This window comes from Battus philenor, unplaced genomic scaffold, assembly GCF_028537555.1.
Source record: "Battus philenor isolate CCGP_79_NKW_IND1 unplaced genomic scaffold, ilBatPhil1.0.hap1 SCAF_3, whole genome shotgun sequence".
In the NCBI taxonomy this organism is placed as follows: domain Eukaryota; kingdom Metazoa; phylum Arthropoda; class Insecta; order Lepidoptera; family Papilionidae; genus Battus; species Battus philenor.
In genome coordinates this window covers 10,539,607-10,565,751 of record NW_027181693.1, presented here as the reverse complement: position 1 = coordinate 10,565,751, position 26,145 = coordinate 10,539,607, and the positions used below count along the sequence as shown (strand labels likewise).

The following is a 26,145-nucleotide window of genomic DNA, read 5'->3' as shown; positions in this document are numbered from 1 at the left end:
TATATGTTTCATTACGAAGGATTGTAATATCTAGTATTTAGTAATCAATTAACGATTACGATAGTGTAAGGCATACCTACATATATTTTGTTGTTTGACATCCTATACCACGACAAAATTGAATTTGAAAATATCTTTTTTTTTACTGACTAAACACTTAGATATATTGTAATTGTTATATTTAATATATATGTATATATATATATATGGTGATGGGTTATATATATATATATATATATATATATAAAATGAAAAAATATCTTACATAATAATGAAAAATCAATGACTACAGTAAAAATGTGTTCAGTGCTTATTTACTTTTAAATATATATGTTTTTAACATTATATGCTTTGTAAGAAGTTTTAATGCAAAAATATAATAATCTTAAAGATATCACGATGAAAAATATATATTATACCTAAGGCAAAAAACATACAAATCATACAAATGTTTATTGTTATACTACATAAATTTATGTAACTAAACTTCAATGAAAATTTGGTCAACGTAATAAATATCTAGCATTCTATCTTAACATGTTCCTTACAATTTAAAGTTAAAACATTTTTTTTTAAATTACCATGCACCACAAATAATATATGTAAAAACACGGCCCCCGGACCGGAAAAAGTGTATTTCAAACAAAATAATAACTTAACTTTACTTCTAGTAATCTACCTTCTTTTTTTTCTCACATTAAATCGGGCAACTACATAAACTTCAAGATAACTCTCCGATAGGTGCATTTTGTAGCCACAGATCATGGATGAACGTATAAAGATCATCACTTACTGCAACCTGAAAAATCAAATATTTTACTACAGCTAATAAAAAAACGTTTGTTTTTTATATATATATATATATTGTTTTTATTACACTAAATAACTGATGCAGATGCATTATGAGCAAATTGATTATAGAGGGTGATTGTAAGTGTAAAAAACTTTGAAGGATGATTTTATAGCTCATAAATCGGCAAAAGTTTTAAAACTTGCACACTTATTTCCAAACTTTCTGTATAAAATGTCCAACCACTCCGATATATAATAATCAAATATGTAATTTTTTTTACAATTGTAATGCGACGGGCAATAATTTCTTATTCATAAATTATTTGGGTCAGATAGTAAAAAAAGATATCTTTTGTACCCAAATCCAAATTTCAGTAACGCTTTTCCTTGCTATGTTAACATTGCATTATTTAATATTTCTAAAACCCTTTTTGGATAGAGTATATCATAAACTTTAAACCTTGAACACGTATAGCCCATCACCATATATTATTATCAACTTTGAATTACTTATACTAATCATTTTACGTCATAAGGATACAAAGTCTAAATTGACAGATACCATAATAAAATTGACAAACCCTGTGATAGCATCCTTTAACTAAAAATAACATGGCCTTGAGGTTTCCAATCAAGCTCTTATCTGAGAAGAGCTTACACAGACAGATTTTTTTGTAATCGTTTACATAAATATATATAATGAGGAAGAAAGAAACTGTTTAAACGAAAGAGTTTTTTTATTTATAAACCTTTCCAAAGTAATTCCATGATTTTTTTAATAAATTACACGGGAGTTTGTTGTAGAAATTTACACATCGTGTAAAGTAATATATAGGATATATAGCTTCAACATCATCTTACTTTGTAACTAACCTTATACGGCGTGGGATTTAAGTTTCTTTTGATATCTTGACGAAGCGTGCGCAAAGATGTCTGCACGCGCTCGCGAACCTCGGACAGTGGCTTCAGGGGAATACAGATGTTACCATCTCTCCAGTACTCCTGGAATTAAAATGTAATCATCCTTATGTTCTAACCAACACAATATATATATAAAAAGAAGAAGGAATAAAATAATAGTTGGACATTTAATTGAGATATTACTGAAGACTGTTAATGAACTGAGAACTTTTTGAGAATAGACTTGGAAACGTGTTTTTGGTAATATAATTAATTCCATGAGGCATTTAAAAATTTTGCTACAATCAGAAAATAAATGATCTCTCTATTGAAGACAAAACAAAAATATAAAGTAAAATTAAATTTCACGATAGAACTTAGTAACAATTATTGCACTGATTGATTGTTATACGATTTTATAGATGTAGAATGTGTCTTGTAAACCACTTTTTTAATTTGTGGTTATTGTATGAAAGGAATTACATTATACCAAGTGAGTGAAATTTAAATTAATTTCAGTTTTACAAATTCGATAATTTCCAAACATATCACAGAATTTATAAATATTTATATTAGATAGCAACTTTGAATAATTGCCCACAATATTAACGTAATCGTAGCTATGAAAATTAGTAACATCTTTCAGATAAAATGTTAATGTTTATAAAATTAGGTCAAAGTAACATAAAAAAGTATCACTGTATACACATAAAAAAGTAACCGCAATGATTATTAGATTCTTACATAATAACATTATTTAACGTAGTTCGTAGCAATGAGTTTAGTAAGAAGTATAATCTTATATGTTTTGCGTATATGAACATGCGTATTGTACTTTATACGCACACTAGGTGGACCAACGATATAGTCAAGGTTGAACGAAGTAACTGGATGCGAGCAACGCAAGACTAGTCAGATATTTGGGAAAGGCCTTGCAGTAGGCGTCCGTTAGCTGACCTTATAATGATGAAGCCAAAAGTATTAATGATTAGTACAAATTTTACAATTATCACATTGTATGCGGGCGCCCCGCGCCGCGAGACTGCGTGGAGCGGGCATTTTTCGCGAGATTCGACAATCAGGTAAAATGCGATATTTTGGAAAATACTCATTTGATTTTTATGTTTTTTTTTGTACACTTATCCCCCGATTTACACAGTACTTGTTTTACACGTTTTCGCTTTTACACGGTTTTCCAAATAAGTTTTTTTTTGTTTCAATAACCGATTTTATTACCATCTCTCATAATGTAAATATTTCTGCTTCAAATATCGTATTGGCACAAATAACTTCGAGTGATGAAAGTGAATTCGAACCTTCGATTTCGAAAAAAAATAAGAGTAATTTCTGACAGTGATAAAGGATAATAAAACACCTTTGGTTTTTTTTTTCTCGGTCTTTTTTTGTTCTTCTGTTTAATGTATTGTAATTAAATAAAAAAAACAGTGTTACCGTAATAAATTAAATATTAGAACTTGTTAATGCATCTTATTTTTATTTTTGTGCACACCTAAAAATATTGAAAAAATCACAATTGTTAAATAGCAAAATTATGCATTTTCTGCAAGCTTTTAGACTTACACGACTTTTGACTCGAAAATTTTTAATTTTCGATTTACGTTTCTCTCAGGAACGTATCTACCGTGTAAATCGGGGGATAGGTGTATTACCATTCTCACCTTCTTCATAACGGTTCATTTTGCTCATTCGATAATAGGTATATTTAATTGTAAAACAAACTAAAAATTAAATAACTAACAAAAAAGCCAACCGTCTGATATAAAAATCAGCAATTAAAAGTTTTTAGGATTTTCGAACAAAATACATAAATTATAATGTAAAACCACACTTGGAAATATACACAACCGCTGATAAGTACCGACATAAACTAAAAAAATATTTATTTAAGGTTTAATGTTAATTGTATAAATTAAGGTTTATACAATTGTATGTATCGTTATCTCAACGCAATAACGTGTTGCTAACCATAAACTACTCCATTGTTTTTTTTACCTGGGTAATTCCCGCTATACGGTGCGCTAGTACGTACAGATACATATTTACAAGCGAACCCCGCGTTCTACCGCCACAAAACATATTTATATATGATCCGCTCTCTAGTACTAGTCGACCAATAACGACTTAACATGCGATCCGACTACAACGTGTTATTACCTTGTAAAGATGTTCAACTTGGCTAGGTATAACATAAGCTCTTTTAGATTCCTGGAAAGGATGTCGGCATAGTACTTTTTGTCCCACGGTTGGCGCGGGTTCAGTAGATCTTTGAAGTAGGTCTATCAAAGCATGACCGTCGGCTCCAAATAAACGATATGCCTGTAATTACAAATTTGAATTATAAAGATGATCACCGTTCTAACGAGCACTTAAAAGTGCTACCATATATAATATGATTTTCTTCATTTTGTATCCCTTACTACTGAAGATTTTGCTTGACCCTTTCTGTAAAATTACAGGATGATTGTACCATACTATATACAAGTGTAAAATCTTTAAATGAATCACTCTGAGATACGTTACTTTTTTTTCTATAGTAATATGACAGACCAGTACCTTCTGGCAGCAGGGATAGATAGAATACAATAATTAATTTCTCAACAATTTTTAGAAAGTGTACACCATACATCAGTCAACAGCAAATGAGATAAATTCACCCGTTTAAATCATTTACGCCTATCATCAATCATCCTGTACATTTATTTTTTATCTATAAACATTGAAATAAACTTGTACATAAGTTGGTCATAAATTTTTGAAGTATAAGTTGACCACTACATCAATGTTAAGTAGGTATATGTAATGACATGTTTTCAATATAAATAAGACATTTTGATGATTCAGTTCACTGACACTCGAATTATAGGTTACAGGACAATAACGAAGTGAAAACATGAGGATGTAATGCATTCTATTTATAATTTAGTGCAATATTTATCACTAACAGACTTATTTTAAATGACGTACAAACAGCACATTATTATTTTACGTAGACATATATAAGTGCAAATAATTTGCTATCACGTCCCCGTTGGGTAGCGTTAAATTACATATTATGGAATACGAGGGCCAAACTGAAAGTTTTTAGAACTGGCAACTTAAAAGCATTATATTAAAAAAATAAGTTTAAATTTTGAAAATAGAACTCTTTACCAATAATATTGAGTATACATTTCATTCATTTGTCATTTGTTTTACGATTTGACAGCAAATTGAAAATTGTCTGTGCACGTCAGAATGAATTTAAGCCGAGAAAAATTTCGTGCAATGATTATTTATGACTTTCGATGTCATATAAGTCAACAAGAAAGTTATGATAGACTTCGATTGGCTTTTCACGATGAAGCCCCATCTCGTGCCACAGTTTACAACTGGTTTAATGAATTCAAACGTGGTCGAACTAATCTCACCGATGATTTGCGTGAGGGACGGCCTTCTACAGCGACGACTGAAGACAATATCAGTGTTGTGCGGCGTATGATAGAGACTGACAAAAGAGTGACCTATCAGCAGATTCGGACAAGTCTAGGCATAGGTATGAGTCAAGTGCACAAAATCCTCCATGAACATTTAGCGGTCAGGAAGCTTTGTGCCCGCTGGATACCGCATAATTTGACCGAGGCTCAAAAACTTCGCCGTGTTGATTGGTGCCGAGAAATGATCCAAAAATTTAACGGAGGTGACTCAAATGCTGTGTTCGACATACTAACGGGTGACGAAAGGTGGATTTACTGTTATGATCCGGAAACCAAAAGACAGTCTGCTCAGTGGGTGTTTCCTTCCGAAGAGTTGCCAACTAAAGTGAAGAGAGGTCGAAGTGTTGGAAAAAAGATGGTGGCCTCGTTCTTCGGAAAGACAGGTCATTACGCGACAGTTGTCTTAGAGGATCAGAAAACGGTTAATGCAGAGTGGTACACTAACAACTGTTTGCCACTTGTCTTGGAAAAAGTTCGAGAGAAACGACCTCGCAGCAGGATCCTCCTTCATCACGACAATGCCTCGTCGCACACCGCCAGGCAAACGATCGACTATTTGGCGACCTCAGACGTGGAATTACTGGGTCACCCGCCGTATAGCCCCGACCTCGCACCCTGCGATTTTTATTTATTTCCGAAAATAAAAGAAAAACTTCGAAGAAAACATTTTATGGACGCCGAAGAAGCAGTGGCTGCGTTTCAAAACGCCGTCGAAGAGACCCCTAAGGCCGAGTGGGCAAGGTGCTTTTCTCAATGGTTCCATCGAATGCAGCGATGTATTGATGTAAATGGACGCTATTTTGAAAAGTTATAATAAAACTAATAACTTGCTAGAATGCTTAGTTTTTGATTTTCTAAGAACTTTCAGTTTGACCCTCGTATTTACAATTTAAAATAAATTTCTGTGACGAATAAGACTAAAAAATATTATCGTTTTAATATTAACTAACCTAATATACAGTATGTCCCACATATCAACGTCAAACCGAAATCTGGTGACATAGTAGTGATGCTTACACCCAGAGAGTTAAAAGTCATTTATTTTTTAAATTATTGCAATTCAAAATAAAATATTTCTTTGTACCATTATGAGCAGAGGTAGCCCAGAGGTAGAGGACTAAGTTTTAGCGATTGTAGATTGCGAGTTCGATTCCTGGGATACAATCTTTTATAATTTATATTTTGTGCATTCGTAAAATCGTACAGGATTGCCACTGCTTATAAACCAGCTATAACACTACACCGCGATCGCCAACCCGCTTTGCCAAGCGTGACGATTATGGTATATTCGTAGACATATTTGGTGGAGGCCTATGCCTTGATGTGGGCGTCTATGGACGTCTATGTTCTTTCTATTACTATGGCTACTTACTTTCTATATAACCGTCAATAAGCCTTTTGTAAACGACAGACAAAGATCTAAGCAATGGTCTGATTTTGAAACAATGTATTTAAGTAAGAAAGGGACAAACATCTATATATTAGTCCCTTTGTTACTGCTGCATAGCGGAAGTAACTTAACTATCTACTTCCGCTATGCAGCAGTAGTCGTGCAATGAAGCGCACCGCCCGCTAGCCCGCTGATAAATGCGGCAAACAATGCGAACTACAAAACTACCACCGTTAATTCACTCAACAAGTGTTTCACCCCTCTACGGGGCATCCTCAGAGGTAATGTTACACCGACCAGTGCCTAACACCGTGATTGAAAACACTAAATTTTTTGTTGAATTTTCTAAAGTTAGCCTCTATCTGCCTTACCATTTGAAAACAATATACTTTGATTTATGGGATATTTTGTATAGCGCTGTAGTACTTAAAAGAAACAGTGATTTCAAATATACAAAAGCAATACCATTTCATTGTCTGTTTTTGTGGCAATTTGTAAAAAATTGATAAAGCTGTCACGTTTTCATTTATCGTTCAACAGTTCAAGGCCCATCAAAGTGGAAATTATTTATTATCATTAATACGGAATAAATATAATTTTGTTCGCTAACGCGTTATCCAGTCTACATGCCGAAAAATTGATAACTAAAATACGATTAGTATCACTTGTTTTGTTATAAGCAATTATTTCTTTACGACAAAGCTGCTTCTGTTTGTTGGTGTAAAAAACCACCATGATGTATAACATGGTTGGTAAGATTTTTCTATATTTTAATACGAGTACAATTTATATTTATTTTTTATATATTGAGCTATCACTAAAAACGTATTTAATATCCCTTATTAGTAGTTTACTACATTATCATCATCATTTCAGACACGGGTCATCTACTGCTGGACATAGTTTTTCAATAGGACCAGCATCCATTATCTTCCGAAGATCCTAACAAGGAAGTCTGTCCACCCTCCAAGCAATATTTTACTATAATTTTATTTATGTAATTTACTCGTCGGAACGTGTAATCAGCGTTCTTTCAAAAACATTACTATAAGCAAGATTTTTTTTTTTCGATTTTAGTAGTATTTTAAGTGCTAAGAAATGCAATGAAAATGCGTTCACATGTGGCCAATTTTTTTAAATATATAGTAATTTCTATCATCGTTTTCACGGTTGACGAAAAACGACGTCTCAATCTCCTTTTTCTGGAAACTAATCACAACAGCAATCGTCAATGCAAAAACACATACTTACCTCGTTAGTACTAACTAATAAACTTAATAGAGTATTTGACTCCGTTCGGTAAATACAACGTAGTTGTTTTTTATATAGCTACTCAAGCTACTGTACCGCGCCTTAGTTATGCCGCAAGACACCGGTGTAAGGGGAGGGGGGATTTATCTAGGTCTTATTTCAGTCAAGCGCTTATGCTTTTTTTTCTCAGCTCTCCAGCTTGCCGCGCTTTCCTGAGGCGCGATACAGCAGTTTCAGTAGCACTACAATACGCTCTTTCGTATTTTGTACATATTAGTTTTATTGTTGAAACGCTCTGTCCATTTTTACATCTAGGATCTTAGATTAGTATTGCAGTACTGACCTCTTTATGTCCAGGTATCGTCACCTTTCCCACATCTTGACTGAGCTTGATACGCGGCTGTCCGTTTATTTCAACCAACTTGTAAACGCATCCTAATGCCGGTTGACGCTGGCATGTTACTGTGTTTAAATAAATTATTATCTTTCATTATTTTTATATAACATTTGTATACAAGCGATAAAAATATTTATCTCTGTTATTCATTTCTTTACGTTTAGATTTAAGGTAACATAATTATGACCTGGGCTGTGTAAGTCTATAATACGCAAACATATATTAAACAAATGTAAACTAATACTATGTTTTGCAGGCTATTTGGAATAAATAAATAAACAAATTCTAATTATATCTAATTGAAACATTTGTTCATTTGTATATGCGTGAATTATTACATAATTGAAAGAACACAAAGTGGTTAAATTATGTAAATAAGGTCACGTGTTTGAACAAAATTGATAGGATTGTGTAAAAAAAACTAAGAGATATGACATACCCAAATGCGTTCCAATGCCAAAGCAGTCAATTTTATGTCCCTGCTCGTTCAAACTAAGTATAGTGTCTTCATTGATATCATTTGACGCTACAATAGTCAGTTTGGAGAACCATGGCAGCTTGTATAACTCTGATATTTTTTCGAATGTACTCCTCGCCAATACTGAGAGGTATGCCAAGTCCCCGCTGTCTATACGAATGCCCACAGCTCGGTACCCGCAATCGTTTAGTGCCAGGGCGACGGCACAGAAGTTTAGCAGACCACTTCTGTTAAAGACATTAATAGTTTTTATTACATTAAAACTAAGGGGAACTACCGCCCTCTAGTGGGAGTGGAAGTGTCATGGGAGCGGTTGCCAATACAAAGACACATATAAGAGTTATAAAATATTCCTACTTTCGTGCAAAAATTACCTAGAAGTATAAAATGTTTATCACATTATTCTAAGGTAAATAAACATTAATTATTAACTAATTGGTTCGGCTGTACATTGCTATATATATTTATATACATTATCTCTTCGCGATATCTCTATCAATCAAAAGAAATCATAAAGCTTAGAGACTTAATTTTGTATGAATATTCTATTCGGATATATGTTAGCTAAGACCGGATTTTACAATATTCCAGCTTCCCAGGCTAACTATTCTGTAAATGGAGGGTTGAATTCTTTTCTTTTAAGCTGCTCTTTTCTTCCAGTTTGTGAACCTCCAGTGCCCATAACGCAAGTTAATTAATAGGGCACTTATAGATACTATTTACTCATATATATTTTTAATCAAATATATTTTTTGTTTTATAGAAAAAAAATTAAAATATCCAAACAAGATTAGAATTACTCAAAATATTTTCATTTTTATTTTCTCATAGAATTCAAGAAGGTTGAGAACCTATGTATAAGCGCCTAACATTTCGACCGTCTTTAATACTCATTTAGTCCGCGCGTCCGTAATCGAATCAGGTGTCACATTTCATGTCAGCAATTTTAACAAATGCCCACCTACCAACAATTTTTGCAAATTTTACACATTACAAATGTAACACAATGACTATATTGTGTATTTGTTAAATTTGATTCGTAGTAAGTAGTTTTATATATCAACACTATATATACAATTAGAGAATATCACAGACGACAAAACATTAGTTTATATTCGTTTTAAACTGTCTGATGTAGGATTTTGTTAAAATTACATTCTACCGATACCGCTATACCGCACCTAAAGAGTACGCGCGGGGAGAGGGGGTAGATTATACCGATCGCTCAGTACCGTCACCTCGCCGCACTTTCCCAAGGTGTATTACAGCTCCTTCGGTTGCGCGTATATATAATGTTTTCTATTAATAATTATCATTCAATGTTTTTTTTTTGTTTTTCGATAACGGCGAATAATCTTTATTACTTTCTAAATGCTCCACTCTCTATCAAGACATACTTGAAGACGTATGTGGATACATAGGTCTTTTCTTACAGTGTCCCGGTTATTATTACAGGATCAGAAGACCTTTTTTTAATTCATTTCACAAGCTATGAAACACAGGAAAAATTATTCCAATATATATACAATTAGGATGATTTTACGGTTGTGCTAAATATAACAAATTTTGCGATTGTAATATTTATTAATAATCCCACCAATTACCTTAACCATTTAAATAAACAATTCATTAACACATCCTACAAGTGATTAAATTGTTTAAATTAAATGAACGCAATTTCGCACATATAAATTTAATGTTTTATAAATGTAAACTATTTCTAAGCATTTACGGACCACAATGATGCAAATGTATGACTGACTAGTACGTGCATGTATTTATATGTGAATGTGTGAGTGTGCATATCCCTATACAATGCAACTGTGCCCAATGACAACATTGTCCCTGCTATACGGTTCTAAAGTTCAGGACAATACGTCACACTGAAGCAAAATGTAAGACCATTGGACAGAAGCGCCGTCAAATCGCACTTCACGTCAAAGCAAAACATACACTGTATACTCCGACCATGGAGAGTTCGGACCAGAAGCTATAGTTCGGGATGTGCTGTAAAATGTATAACCCAGCGACGTGATCGTTCATGCCCACTGTATGTAAATCGAATGAGGGAGACACCATTAATGCACCATGTAACGCAAAACAATAATAATAAAATATATCAAACACCAATGTCAACATGTGCTTTTGCATGTTTACCTCAGTGTGCGTTCGACCATGCTATATCCATATGTATTACAGTTGTTTATTCTATTGACATTGGATCCACAGTTGCTATTGTAGCCGGAATGCCCATTTATACGTTGGCCGTGTCGTAAGGCTTGAAAATTATACCTCTTCACGTCATACGTGTCCACCAGAGCCAAGAAACCCGTGGGGAATGCTAAGGCATATGATATCAGAGCGGCGAGTTCCCCGTCGCTCGCTTCCTCGGGTGACACGTCTGTTATGGAGGAGACTCGCTTCCGCCATTCTATCGCTAGCTCCAACAGGTTGCACTGTTTCTGCGTTTCCGCGTGTCTTATTACCACCGATGCGATATCGTCTAGAGAACTAAATGACGTCACAAAAGAATGTGCGTGCGTTCCTTTAACGGGAATGTTGAACATTTTACCGGCCAGAACGTTACTTGTTCCGTCGAATCCACCTGAAATAATTTTATAGTAGCATTATTGTCAATTACGAAATATAACTTAAAAGAGTATAAACAACAGGGCTAGCGAAACCGCTGCACTGCGCCAATGGTTCACGCGCGATGAAAATAAAAAAAATCTTTATTCGTGTATGCATATATACGCACTTTTAAATCAATCAATAAATAAAATTATATTAAGTAAGCTACCACGGGCTTGGCATGCTGTGCTGCTAAAAGGAGTCGGCCACAAAATCAACAATCGCTCTTTTATAATATTTTATGTATACATTATAATATCAAGCATACAAATGAATCAACGAACCAAAATCAACACATTTTGATCGACTAAATACTGTCGAATGCTATTATGAGATTTAGTTCATAATATAATTTTACTGTATAATTTAAACTAAGAAGACCTAGTTTAGGTCTAAATTATGCTTTATTTTAACAGATGACGCAAAAGCAATTTCATAATGTGAACTTGCCTTAATTTTCCTGTACTTTGACATTAATGTTGTAGATATATAGGGAATGAGTTGTCAACTAACGACGAATTATGTCTATTTATAGCATTATGACATTACTTTTGCACCATCTTTTATATGTGTACACAAACCCGTTAAGGATATGATAACTTTTTATGACGAAATTCATGTGTCTGTAACTGTGACTGATTCAACGCTTTCAGTACAAAAAACTAACATAATGAACACAAAATTACCATATATTCTACTTTAATTAACCACATTAGTAATTAAAATAGTTTTTTTTAATAAAGAAAAAATTAACGTTTAAACAACGCGAATTGGGACCTTTAAAATTATATACACAATCTTTCGAGTAGTGTTTCATATTATTTGCATGTTATTGTAACACGGGAAAATTCTATTGTTTAACTTTTTCGTTAATATCTATAAATATAGTTAATTAATACAATGCATTAATTGTACTTTGTTGACATAATAGATATAATCCCTTGATAAGCGTTGCGATATTGTAATATGTATTCATGTTGGTAAATATAATCTATATTTATTGATATAATATTCTTGTGATGTAGACGTTATCTATAGACATTTTATAACTGTAATATCTACGAGTTAAAAAATCTGTGTATATATTTTATTTTCTCATGCAAGGTTTGAATATATGTATGTAAATATTACCAAAAAAAGTTTAATAAATCTGTCATCTCTAAACAAATACGTATCTGCTTTTTCGAGATTAAATAACCATATCGTATTATTTAAGAGTAATCTAAATAAATACAATAGAAACAAAATAACGACATCGGAGTATAATTTTGTTAATAGTACTTCATTATATCTGTAAGTATCAATGGTTTAATTATAGACTAATATGTGATATTTGTGTGTATAGCCAGTAACAAATAGAATAAGAAGAATTAATAATAAACAAAAAAAATATGACAAATTTTAAAACCATAAATGAACGAAGAAATGTAAATGTAGAATCCAGAAGAGAAGTGATGAATAAGAGAAAATAAAAGACAATCTTAAATGAAGAAAGGAGACAGTGTAGTACACATTAAGAAAGATATAAAATGATAATAAAAATAAGAGATTACGTGAAAAAAATATTACTGTATAAAAGATCCCTACTCAGACATGGTACGAGAGGCCCAAAAGACTGAGTCATTAGAAAAATCTGGAGTTGAGATCATGTCAACTTATAAGGTAAACTGACTATCTTGTTAAGATTGGCGAAAGACGATGGATGAAGGCCACCTGCAACCCTTTTATTGGAAATCTATGAGGGAGGCCTATGTCCAGCAGTGGACATCCTGCGGCTGAAATGTCATAGGATGTGTTCAAGTGACTTTGAAGGAATTACCTATTTAAAATGATGATAACAAATTTGTTTCTACTTATATATATAGTTTAAATATTAATTAAAATAAAATATAGAGGGATCTAAAAAAATATTACGTCCATTTAGTATTAAGTCTTGTTTCGTTATGTCCATGTCGTTATAGGAATAGGCTTTTAAAAGTTGTAATTAAATACTGTGTTGACTCCTGATGCAGTGGCCATGTATCGCCTGGCATGGTAATGGTTATAAATGAATGCATTTATTGTCTAATTCAAAAAAACATTTGATAGCTATTTTTATTGTTTTCAATAAAAAGATGTAAATAGGTAAAGGCGGGTACAGTTAATCGTTTATGTAGCACCTTGTACATTATCATAGGCTGTGTAAAAACTTTCGATTTAACGATCCGGCATGATGGAAAAACTTTCAGTGTCAAGGACTGAAGTTCGCATGATTACAAAAGATTAAATAGACGTATCCGCGGGCGGGGGATTCTTACGAGTGGATGACGTGGCGACGCGTGTTTTATTATACAAGGCCCGGTGCCAGGCACGCTGAGCTCGGTTTCACCGGCAACACTATCTGCAGGGAAGCGCTATTATAATCAATAAGCTGAGACAAGTAGTTTTCGTGGAGTCATAGAGTCAGAAACTAACCGATGTAGGCATATTTCGATGCCGACAACCCACCGTCGGGACCTTGCGCTCTTCGCAAACCAAACTCGAGCAATGATACATTTTTTCCAGCAACCATTCTGTAACGCGCTGCATTCGTGGCCATTAAACTGAAATATAGAATATATTACCATTCACCATAAATACTATAATTATAACAAACAATAATTATAGTAAAATAAAGAATGCATTATTACATGGATATACATATTTAAAACGCAAAATATTCGGAGTATGAGTATACTCTGAATATTTAACGTGTTAATTTAATATTTTTACATTATCAAATAAATTACGTAAAGTCGTTTCAAATTATAATAAATTTAATAATAATAGCAAACTTTATACTGTAGTATGTATAATAAAATAAATTTATTATGTTCCAAAACATCAAACAAAAAAAAATTGCTATCTTAATCTCAAGTGGCTTAAACCAAGGTTTTTCTATAATTTTTAAAATTTCCGTGTTCGAGTTTCGGAATAGACAAAACCTGATTGATAAGACAAGCTTTCAGACAGTTTTACATAGACAATAAAAATATTATTATTATACGTTATATGTTAACTTGTTTAATGACTTTAAAAGAAGTAAGTAATACATTAAAAATCAATGTTTCCACACATCCCAAGAAACTACATTGTTGATTTCGCTGCTTTTTTTAAGTGCTACACAAATCTCATATAACTACCAGTAAGTAGAATTTATCTGACCTATGAAATGTAATTTGATATACAAAACTAATTTCTCAAAGTCACTGCGGAGAAATAAAGGTCAATTTTTTTTTTGGTTTTTTAGATATTTCGTTTCATTGTTAGTTAAGTTAATATAGGTTATTGTTCTACCGATCTTATTTCAATTATATGAAATAGGTATGGGCAAATGTCCAGCAGTGAACATCTTTCGACTGAAACTATGATGGTGATGATGATTATCTAGATTGAGGTTTTATTTTTACAAATACAGATTGATCATGAAAAAATATTTAATTAATAGTAAAACGGCGCTTGAGAGTACACAGAAGAATGCAAAACTAATGATTTATTGGTGATTCATATGGACTCCGTATAACTACGGATGGTTTATTCAATGCATATAATATTATATTTTTATGTATTATAAGTGTTAAAAATCGATACTATTTTTGAAGTCAAATTTTTCGTTTTGCTAATACAAACAGGGATGGTCATCTGTCCCTCTGTTTCATGCCGGAAATTTTTCGATGTGTTTTTTACAATGAGCCAACTGTTTAGCTTCTATGAGCCTAACGAAACTAATAGCCGTACAAAGGCTAACAGCGTCAACATCATCCGAATCCGCTCAATGACCTGACATTTCAATGTTAGGTGCACCAATATCTTAAGTAATAAAAGCCTTTTCATTCAAAACAATTCATCACTAAATCGCTAAACGCGTAGGATAATATTTACATGATTTATACCCGTTTACACAGGATTATTAATTAAAAAAAATATCAACACCTGGTATAGCCACATTTAATATTTTTTCTACGTAAATATATCTATCATGCAAATAAGATAAATATACAATTAACTTTACTGATCATGCATATCGCTGATAAAAATAAACATGTGTGTGTTAACTATTAGAGACGGCATAGTTTTTCCGTTAAACCATAGATTCCCAAACTTAATGAACTACCCTCCTCCTTTACTAAACTAAAACTAATTCATAACTTATGTCACATAAACAAGATAAACATCTAAGACAGATATTTGTCATAGGTTTAGGTACTTAATTAAATCTGAACAAGATTTATAATGTCAAACTTGATATATTATGAGGCTTGATACATTTTATTTTGTGGGCAAATTATGATGTGGATTACATATCTTCAATCGTTCGAAAAAAGCAGTGTTCTTCTCTCACATCAATCTCAAGTTCAGATTTAGATATTGGTAGGGTAGAAAGTAAAGTGAAGTATTATATGAAAAGCTATTTTCATGATGATGAAAAAAATAGGGAAGTATCGGTCCCTATATATAACTTTAATGAAAATAACAAGAAAATTAAAAGCAATTCGTAAAAGCAAAAATGTATTCGACAGTCATGTTGACAATTCGTAATCCATCATTGGCGTAAGATTAGTCGACGAAATATAAAAACAGTTGCCGGCTTGAATTCTCCTCTATGATATCATGCTACTTAATTTTGTCACACAACATTGATTGATTGATTTTCTTAAAATATTATGGTACCTGGCTATTTAGGTTGTTTACATAACTTAATGAACGCGTACCTACTCGTCCTTACTTTTTTATGGAATTTCGTAAAATCCGTTCTGAACAGACTTCTTCTGGACAATATGAGTATTACTATCAAATTTCAATGTCACTAAGCATTACGGTTTCAGATATACCGCGATGAGTCATTACAAAGCTGGAAAATCTTTCATATATAATTAGTACATACTGGTATTGCATAGAGTTTGAAAACTAATTGAATCTAGTCTAGACTTAGTATTTGAACCAATGAAATATGGATAAATTGTTTTTTCATGAAAATAGAGGTATTTCATAGAACCATGAAGAGCTCCATTGACCACTAGAGGCCGCTACATATCCCGTTGGGAACATATGCGTTATAGAAAAAAGTAAACGTTTTCTACATTGAACAAACTCAAACACAGCATTGAGAGTGCATGTGCAGGTGTACAAATGAAATCTTGTTCTAAAGTTGCTTACCTTGCAAAGTTAACCAAGGTCAGTAAAGTCGTCTCCAATAACTGCGCGACTATTAACGGGCCCTCTATTCGTAACAGGGGTACTCTGGAAATTCAAATACATGTGAGCCCTCTTAATAGTAAATTAACAAGAAACTTAGTGCAATTTTAACAGCTAAAATAAGATTGAGAATGTCACTTTTAACAGTTTGCCTTGATATTAAAAATGGAATACTAAAACATAAAATTTTTTAGAATATATTCAGAATAATTCTACACATTTTGAGATTATATTGGTTGTTCATCATAGATTGTTCTTTCACCATACAATGTGTCTTGTCACTGATGTTATGGCCATTGTTTCTTATATGTATATTTCTACGACCTCTACATATTCATAACTTAGTAAGTACAAGCAACCTGTATTTTAAAGTTAATAAAATGGCTGGCTGGTTTTTGGAAAATGTTTTTGGTTATGATATTTGGCTAGTCTCAACATCAATAATACTAAACACATTTAATATTATTTTTTTGTTATTATCATAGATAGGATAATCAGATGCTCATTTGCCTTAAACAAGTTAATGATATAATTAAGCAGTTTAAGTTATAAAAAAGATGCAGTTCCGATCAACTATGTTTAAGTAACAAAAGGAACTATTTTCTGAGTCTCCCTTTGCACAATCAAGGGTAGTTTGTTGTCATATGCATCAATAAGTCACTGCAGAGAAAGAGTTGTTATCAGTCTTATAAAATCTTTTACGAAATTCTTTACAAAAATAATTTAATAATAATAAACTTTCATCTTCCATTTCTGCACATCATATTCTTTTGTGTTTGTTGGTATCACATATTGTATCAATTTTATAATAACAAAATGTAACAAATGTACCTAGTTTAATTCAATTGATCATAGTGGTACTAATAAATATATCTATACATATTAATAATATTTATTTTAAGAGTTAAGAGAAATTTAGCTCTGTTTTAACAAAGTTATATGTGAAAAGTAACTAAAGATATATTAATTTAATTATATTTGTAGAAACATCTTAAATGGTAAATTTTTTTATAATTTGGAGAGAATTATCACATCTTACTTAAATATAAAGCTAGCGGAAGTGTAAGTCCTACTAAAATCAGTAATCGCATAAAAAAAATTATCGTAAAAAAGTATCGTATATGTTGGGAAAATAGAAAAATTGTTAATCCTTATTAAAAATAACAAATATTGTATGAGTGTCTTTTTACCCTATTTCAATAATAGAAGTAAAAGTTATTTTAGTCTATTGTAGTGTTTGACTGCCATTGGAAGACTGAATATAACATAAAACTTATGTACTTTACTACTTACATACTTAACAAAATTTTAAAGTTAAATAAAATAACCCCTAGTCCAATGGCTTTTTTGCTATGATATAAGTGTAAAAAAACAAAGATGAAATAGATAAAAACAAAAAAATTAAACATTTTCAGAGCCTTAAAAAAATTACAAATAAGTTTGAATATACTAACCTAGGAAATACAACCGAACCCTCTTCAATAGCACTTAATTTTATGTCCTTACAAGTTAAATCTTTTAAATAAGCAAAAAACTCTGGTTCAGTTTTATCAGGTAGTGTCTGCATTAAATATTCAATATCTGCAAATTTTTAAAGAAAATACCAGTTCCTGTATTATTAACTGTATTTATGCATACAATATTGTTCTTTTCTTAATACTGTAAAATAGTGCAAGTTATGTTATATTACATAGTTAAAACTTTCTCTTTAGATCTTACCACTATCTGAATAATGAAAATTTTCCAAAAATTTAAGGCATTCTTCAAGTCCAGCAAATATTGTAAATTCGCCCTGGAATGGATTAGTGCGAAAAAATAAATCAAAAACCGCAACGTCGTTGATTTTGCCAGACTTCCAGTAAGCATAGGCCATCGTTATTTGGTACAAGTCTGAAAATAAATTTTCTTTATTCATGTATCTTTACAACTGTTGAATAATAACACTGTACTATTGTTTAATAACCTATAATTCAAAATATATTTTCACCTAAAAATGTTTCACCATTTGTAATAATATATTATATCAATAATTTAAACTTCAAACTTGAACACTGCGCGTAGGCATTTTGAAATTCGCTCCAAAAATTAAACGAGTTATTCGAAGTATACATACCAGTTAGAAGGGGCTGTACAATTCCGTTTTGACGAGACATTTGTTTATTCTTTATCGATTCGTTAATGGACATTTTATTCGCAAGGAAATTGACTAACACAACGCAAATGTTTAGGAACGTGAGGAATGTTTGGTACCCGCTCAATGACTAAATGAAATAATTTCATCATGATCAGCAAACCGTGCTTATCAGCGCGCCAAATACTATTTGACGTAAAGTTTACGCATGCGCAATGTAGATCCTATTGACTACTTATACTTAAGGTCATTTTTAAAGGTCAAACAAATCAAACTTTATTTTTCAATAAAAAATACTTAAAGATTGTAGCCAAGTACAAATAATTAAAATATAGTTATGTAATAAGAAATCATATACAGATTAAAATATTCGTCAGCAATTGAAGTTGCCATCAGTTAACAAAAAAATTAACTTTCATACATTAAAAAAATATAAATCTAAATAGTGTTGCTGGGTTATGATACATGAAAAATAACTTATAAATTTGAAGTGTTTCAAATATAATATGGGTAATGTTTGCAACATTTAGAAAACAGTTAATAAATGCTTGATGTCTAATATTTTATATTAAATAATACAATCAGTCAGATATTTTCCCTATAAGATGTATATTTGTAGTAGTGTTGTAGTATCACTAGCCAGTGACAAATAATTTTCCAAACGTTTCAAATCAGTGTTAATTTAATTAAATAGGATACCGAAGCGAGAGACAATCGCCTAAAACTTATAACGCCGTCAAATTTGGCAAGAAATTATTTTCGGCAACAAAAAAAAATTAAATCATCACATAGACTTTGTTTCCTGCGCGGAGATAATGCCAAAAAACGCAAATTTTATAATATTTACTGATAATAACGTGTTACACATGTCAGTTAACTTTTGTCGTCTGCACCAAGCGTAAATGCGATTACACTGTAACTTGTTTTTGGACTTATTTCTATTTAAGCTGTATTTGGAACGCGTTTTGGACTTCGTAGATTCAGTTAATGCCTTGTACGGTAACATAAACGTACTGATTGTAAATTTAATACTGACAGTATGTGGACGGTAAATTGTAACTTGAGCATTTTTCACATGCTGTTACTCGTCCGGCTTATGTTTTAAAAAGTATTACTTACAATAAAGGAAATTAAATAGTTATAAAATGCGAATGTTATAGTTCAAATATATGTATGTTCGAAAAGAAAACCACATAAAAAGCTAGTCTTTCTCTCATGTTTTTTGTCGATTGATCTTGTGATCATTTGTAATACTTCCCTATTCCTTCTCTTCGCATAAATTTCGTCGTTACTGAGGGTCTTCATCCCCTGAACACGGAATAATCTTCGTTTTTAATATTCTGAGCCACGTTTCTTAATATTTTAACTGTGGAGCACTAAGTTTGGTATCCAGTTTCGAGAGGATTAGATTCGAACATCTCGTGGAACTGCGGAGATTCTGAGATTACCTGGATTGAGCATGTTGGTGTAGAATGCACTGCACGGAATCTGCATTCTACCTCAAGTGCCACATTCAACCTAATTCAACCGTCCTAGTTTTTGTTTCAATTCAATTACCCGGCGAATTTATTGTATTTTTGGCAAATTACAAGATACTAATTTCTATCTTATAGTCATTTGTCAATGTATTCATGGTTTTTGTTAATTGAATGTTTGACAGACTTGTAAAAGTGCCGTGTTGTATTGTATGTTCAGGTGCTTGTCCTGAATCGCGATGAATATAAATTTTACGTCCGTAAATTATCTTGATAGACAGTCCAGTTTTAAGGCAAGTATAATTTACTTCAGTTGCTTATCATTAAAGTTAAATTTTGATGAGTAGTATGAAAACGATCATCATTTAGTAAAAGTTAAAATGATAAAGTAACCATTACATAAACAGTATTTTGTGTCAAAACCTTTTCTATCCAAACCTCTATAATGCAAGTTGAATAATGTATATAATACACTAGCGCGGCAAACCGAATGACATCTAATGATTTTTTTTTACAGTATCATAATTTTGTAATGTTGCTAGTTTACTAGATAGGTTTCTCACCTGGCCGCGAGCTCATATCTTTAACCAAAACATATTGCGAGAATTGTGGAAGGTTGTGGGACTTTTACATGGTGCAAATTAACTACACAACAACCTGACTTAATAGTTGTGGGGATAGTTTATAAAAGTTGGTGACAATATAGGTTTCATTATGAATATACTAAAATAAATTGTACACAAAATACTATTACAGTTTGAAAAAATTCTTAAAGAATAATCTTTGAACTCACATGGACATTGATAGCAAATGCATTAATAATATTAATTACAAAAATTATTAAATATTTTTATTTCACTACTACTGTAAAAACATTAAAAATATTGAATGCCACCAAATTATAAAATATATGTAACGAATTAAAGATGCGGTATTGAACGTCAACTAATTATTAAAAATATCGATTTAAAAATTGACCAATTAAATTATAACAATACCGATTACAATAAATTATAAACGTCGTAAAACATTAATAGTTTACATGTTAAAATCGGGTTAATGATTGAACTGTTTTAAAAATTATATTTAACCAAAGTAATTGAAATAGTCTCTGTCAATGAATGAATCTGTATAAAGTTATTATTAGTTTAACAGTTCTCTTGATGAAATTTCGCTAATAAATTCAGCTGACAATAATGGTTGTTTGTGATACATACAATTTATTAAAAACAAACTACTTTTCAATATCTATTTTTGTTATAATCTATGATCAAGCTGGAAAGAAATAATTAACTTTTATTTATAGCTAATTGAATAACACAAATCATGTATACAAAGCAATGTCCTCTTAATACATACCTTTTTTACAAATGAATTGCAAAACTAATGTTTTTGTAATTTATTATTGACAATATTTAAATCAATGTCTACAATGCATAAACAAACAGCTAACCATTTTAGAATTCTTCAAAATGATGAATTCCCTACAGATTTCATAAGAAGATTTGCAGCTCTTCTCTAAAACTAGTTATTCCTATTTGAGTAAAACATTTCTAGAGATCAGTGCAAGTGGGCGATCCTTTCCAGGGTGTTCTTTATCATGGTGTATGAGTAGACCTTTTCTAGTTACAAATTTTTCAGGACAAAAAGTGCAATGAAATGGTTTCTCTCCAGTGTGTTGATACATGTGGTACTGAAAATAGATTAATAAAAACACATTAGATAGAGCATTTCTAAAATAATTTTACCATAATAACTGAGATGCTTTATCAGTTATGAACAAATTTAATAAGAAATCATGTATTGTGTTATGATGTAAAAGCAACATGTTATTATGGATTCATACATATTTCACAGATTTCTGTTATGTAGAATTCATACTTGCTTAATATCCTTAATTGGTCTACTGATACTACTGAAACTAAACTCTTTAATGGATTACCACAATATATATTACAATTTTAAGACTAACATATAAAGCTTATTTAAAATTAAGTATGTCATATATCTGTAAGTTACCAATTTAGACTTTAAATTTCTTTATTTTACTTTTCTCTTCACCACATGTGCCTGAATTTTAAGAACAAATGGTACTAACCATGAAATTATCTCTCTTCATAAAACTATGTTCACATAACTGGCACTGATACTTAAATATTCCTTTTACTGGAATAAGAGAGTTCTTTGCTGGTGTTATAACACGTGACTTGAATAATTGATTATCTGGGAAAGTTGTATGTGAATGTTCTTTCCCTTCTAATTGTCTACCAGGATGCATTCGACTTCTGTGTGAGTAGCAATTACCGGAACTAGCAAATGCCTTTTCACAAAAAGGACACTTATATGGCTTCGCACCCGTGTGTTGGTTTATATGGAACTAGAATTTAATAAAAAATATATTAAAAAATGGGTTTCTACATTGTTATTAGGAAATATATAATTACTTCTTAAATTTCTCATATACTATTAGCTGCATAAGGGCAGATTCAGAAATATTTTAATAACAGTTTCTGCATGAATTTTCTTCCTCAAATTTATCTCTTAATAACAAAAATAATTATCTTAGTTTCCAAACTTGGCAATGTAAAAAAAAGCATTATGTTGATTTCAATTGATGTTAAGATTTTTTTAGTGTTCTTAATTTGAACCATTTAAAGGTCTAATGAACATGTATTTATAAAAAAAATGTCAAGATTGGTTCTGTGATATTTTTGATTATGAAAGAATTTACAATTACTTAACCGGCTAGGTGTTAAAAATATCTTATTACAGAGACCTAGTCCACTGTTAATTTTAAAAGAGGTAGATAGGATTTCTAGAACATTCAAATTATCTCATCTAAATCCATATAAGAATATTTAAATTTATAGTATCAGAAATTTAGTATGGCATCATGTTGATGTTATAAAAAAAATGCAAAATCCCTCCAAGTTTCTATCTCCTATTCTTCTCGGGCCTGAGATATTTCTTCTAAATAGGTGGTAGACCCAACTTGACATCAAATTCAGTTAAAAGTTATCATCCATTATATGTCAATAAAGAGTTTTTGATTTGTAAAGATTGCAAATCATTGCATAAAATTCAATTTTTAGCTATGCAATGAAAACTGGCAAAATGAAAAACTTGACTTTTTAAACATGACAGTGTTATTTATATTAGGTATTAGCCATATGCATATACTTCTTGGACAATGGGGACCTAAATGTCTACACTTTTAAGAAGATGTTCGAGCTCCTGTACCATTTTCACCAATCCTTAATAACCACCAAAGACCTTAGTTTCAGCATATTGTTAAGTTGAACTCTATTTCTAAGGAAGATATTTTAATACCATTATGTCTTGTTTGTTTACTTTTAGTGTACATATCCTGTCTTTGCTACAAATAAATCTCTTCTTTCTTTCAAAGACAAGCTATGTTCAGTTTTGCAGAGCATTGTTTAATTGCTAAGTGCTTTAACAGCTTGGTTATGTAACCTGAGTTGTTAAACAAAATACAGGAAGCTTGGTTATTGACATAACAGCTTTAAATGAGTCAATGTATCATTTCTCAGCAAAAAGCTTTTACACCTATTTCCAAACACTTATAATTAGTGATTACTGTGAAATAAGTCAATTTTTTTTTCTTTTGCAATGTGAGCGGCCAATATCTTCTGGTGGTACCAAGATTGCAGCGGCAGATAGTATTCAATAATATTTTTTACTATGTAGTAATCTCAATTTTGAAATTAAACATTATTATTGAATTATTGTTAAAATCATGTATTTTTGGTTATGGTATAATCTACATTAATTACCTGCAAACAAGCTATACATTCAATCCTTTAAGCTTTAACAACTACAACCAATCACTCTGTATATTTATGGCAAGATACAGATTTGCTTAATTGCAGTCTGAGAAATATACACTTGTGAAGAAATTGTTTTGGGTTGTCTAATGATGAATTAGTTAATGGTAGAAAACCATTCTTGATACACTTACCTTTAAGTCTTGATTTCTCTTAAAACTTTTCTTACATAGATGACATTTGTAAGGTCTCTCATTACTATGTGTTATACTGTGTGTTTTTAAATTACTTTTTGTGTTATAAGATCTATGACAAATTTTGCATGTATATGAAACACATTTTGACATGTGTCCAGCCATATGTATTGATAAATTTTTTTCACTTCTGAAACTGTAAATACATAATTTAGTGTTTAAATAAATTTGGTCACAAAGGTTTGATCAAAAATTTTATTTTTGTATGAATAAATAAATTATAGTAAAAAGATTCCCAAAAATGCATATTAAGGCCTTCTTGAATATTTAATTTTAATTTCATCATTTCATCTGTAAGATGACCACTACTGTACATAGGCCCTCCTCAGACATGTCTTATAGGACTTCTAATAAAGAATTTAATAATATAAAAATGTAAAATTCATTTGATAATATTATTTCATGTAATGGACAAAGCACATTAATAATATAAGTAATATTAAAGATCAGAAAGATAAAGAAAATATATTTCCATCTTTTATCATTCACCTATGGCCATTTACAAAAAACGTGTTATTCAAGAACACATTATCCTGTAAAAAAGTTTTCTATTACTTCAACATATTGTATTACTATTTACATAACTTACTTCCTTCCACACAAGTGGCATACACCTAAAGTACTATGTTTTTTAAAATGTGCAATTAATTCACATTTAAAATCAAAATTTTCATGACATTTACTACAGTTATACTTCCTAGCAGCTTTGTCTTCATTAAAATGGACCCAGGAATGATTTTTTAAGGCCATTTCTGAATAAAAGCCTTTGTCACATGTAATACATATGAATGGTTTTAATATAGAAACTGTTTTATCATTGCTTGTGTTTGAGATATCAGCTTTTTGAATAAGTTTAATGGTTACATTTTCTCCATCAACTCCATTTAAGTACATGACTTCTTCAGCATTGCTGTTTAGGTTTTCTTCCATAAATAAGTCGTCAGAGTTTTGCAAAACCATCATTGGATCTACACTAACTTCCATTGGTAAATCTTTTGTAGTGCAGTCTAAAATATCGGATTCAGATTCAGGTTCGGATTTAATTGGAGGTACGAACCAATTTTCAGTCTGTAAGTTTTTGAGCACTAAACTGTGATTGACTAATGTCTCCTGAGCTTTTTTGACTTTATCTATAAATTCACAAACAGTTTGTAATTTTGTGCAGCATTGAATGCAAATATTTTTAGGTAATCTATCATCTTCATCGACCTGCAAATAGTAAATAACTTGCGTGATAGTAAAATAAATCACATTGTGTATTACATTTTCATATTAGCATAGAAGCTATATTATTTTAAGTTACCTCGATCAATAAATATTTATTTAGTTTGTCGTGGAGAAGCATTGCTTGGGCTTCAGTGCTAAAAATCATTATCGTAACTTCTTGTTCCTCGGCACATAGGCGGCACCATCGCTCGAAACTTTCTTTTACATTAAGAGTCATTATAGTTTTTTTACACTAACTAGTCATGTTATGCTAAAAATCTGTAATCGGGCTTCAGGTCTCCGTCCTGGGTATATGTGAGATTTCTTTAACGATTTTTCTACTTTGTTTTCCATTGTCGAATACGCATGCGCGTGGGGAGATAGCGATGTTAAGTTTTGTATACTTCAACTTTCTATGGTAAATGCATGCCAAGTCTACACGCTAATACTCTAATGCGCACAACTGGTAAAACGGTATCAGTTTTCTCTACGGCGCAAACTCGTAGTCTGTTAAGAAAGGACATTGTAACGAATGTCAAAAACACCGTATTGTTGGTAACTGTCATATTTCAGCAACACTGACAGCAACTGATAATTGATAATCAATGTAGCCAACAAAAATAAAAAAAATCGTTTGTGTAATCAAATGATTATAAGTATTCAATTATTCTTCTTGCCTTATATTGGGTTGTATGCGTATCTTACCTTAAATCATTTGTCTAAGCGCAATAGCTATACAACCAGTAG

General features: G+C 31.3%; 2 protein-coding genes across 3 annotated transcripts; both read right to left on the bottom strand.

The window, feature by feature from the left end:
- Positions 1-315: 315 nt before the first annotated feature.
- On the bottom strand, positions 316-19,015 carry Naprt (nicotinate phosphoribosyltransferase). Of its 2 annotated transcripts, none has more exons than XM_068770578.1 (11): positions 18,661-19,015; positions 18,267-18,437; positions 18,002-18,128; positions 16,509-16,592; positions 13,788-13,915; positions 10,860-11,307; positions 8,664-8,929; positions 8,171-8,289; positions 3,868-4,029; positions 1,666-1,794; positions 316-799 (listed from the first exon to the last, which is right to left on the bottom strand). In XM_068770578.1, exons 1-11 carry the CDS (start codon positions 18,731-18,733, stop codon positions 722-724), a joined length of 1,785 nt encoding a protein of 594 aa, XP_068626679.1. In that variant the 5' UTR covers positions 18,734-19,015; the 3' UTR covers positions 316-721. The 2 variants fall into 2 exon arrangements, with proteins under 2 accessions (XP_068626679.1, XP_068626680.1); XM_068770579.1 differs by having other exon boundaries at positions 317-799; positions 10,995-11,307.
- A 2,426-nt stretch (positions 19,016-21,441) lies between these two features.
- On the bottom strand, positions 21,442-25,938 carry LOC137926858 (zinc finger protein 84-like). Its single transcript, XM_068770583.1, has 5 exons — positions 25,496-25,938; positions 24,782-25,401; positions 24,133-24,328; positions 22,252-22,530; positions 21,442-21,846 (listed from the first exon to the last, which is right to left on the bottom strand). Exons 1-5 carry the CDS (start codon positions 25,634-25,636, stop codon positions 21,688-21,690), a joined length of 1,395 nt encoding a protein of 464 aa, XP_068626684.1. The 5' UTR covers positions 25,637-25,938; the 3' UTR covers positions 21,442-21,687.
- Positions 25,939-26,145: the final 207 nt, after the last annotated feature.

Coding starts and splice junctions, on each gene's coding strand:
- Naprt (XM_068770578.1), bottom strand. CDS start 18,733: ATGTCCATTAACGAATCGATAAAGAATAAACAAATGTCTCGTCAAAAC. Junction 18,129..18,266: donor TTTTCATTATTCAGATAGTG/GTAAGATCTAAA, acceptor AAAAATTTGCAG/ATATTGAATATTTAATGCAG. Junction 1,795..3,867: donor AAGTTGAACATCTTTACAAG/GTAATAACACGT, acceptor TTTTAATTCCAG/GAGTACTGGAGAGATGGTAA.
- LOC137926858 (XM_068770583.1), bottom strand. CDS start 25,636: ATGACTCTTAATGTAAAAGAAAGTTTCGAGCGATGGTGCCGCCTATGT. Junction 25,402..25,495: donor ATAAATATTTATTGATCGAG/GTAACTTAAAAT, acceptor TACTATTTGCAG/GTCGATGAAGATGATAGATT. Junction 24,329..24,781: donor TGCCACTTGTGTGGAAGGAA/GTAAGTTATGTA, acceptor ATGTATTTACAG/TTTCAGAAGTGAAAAAAATT.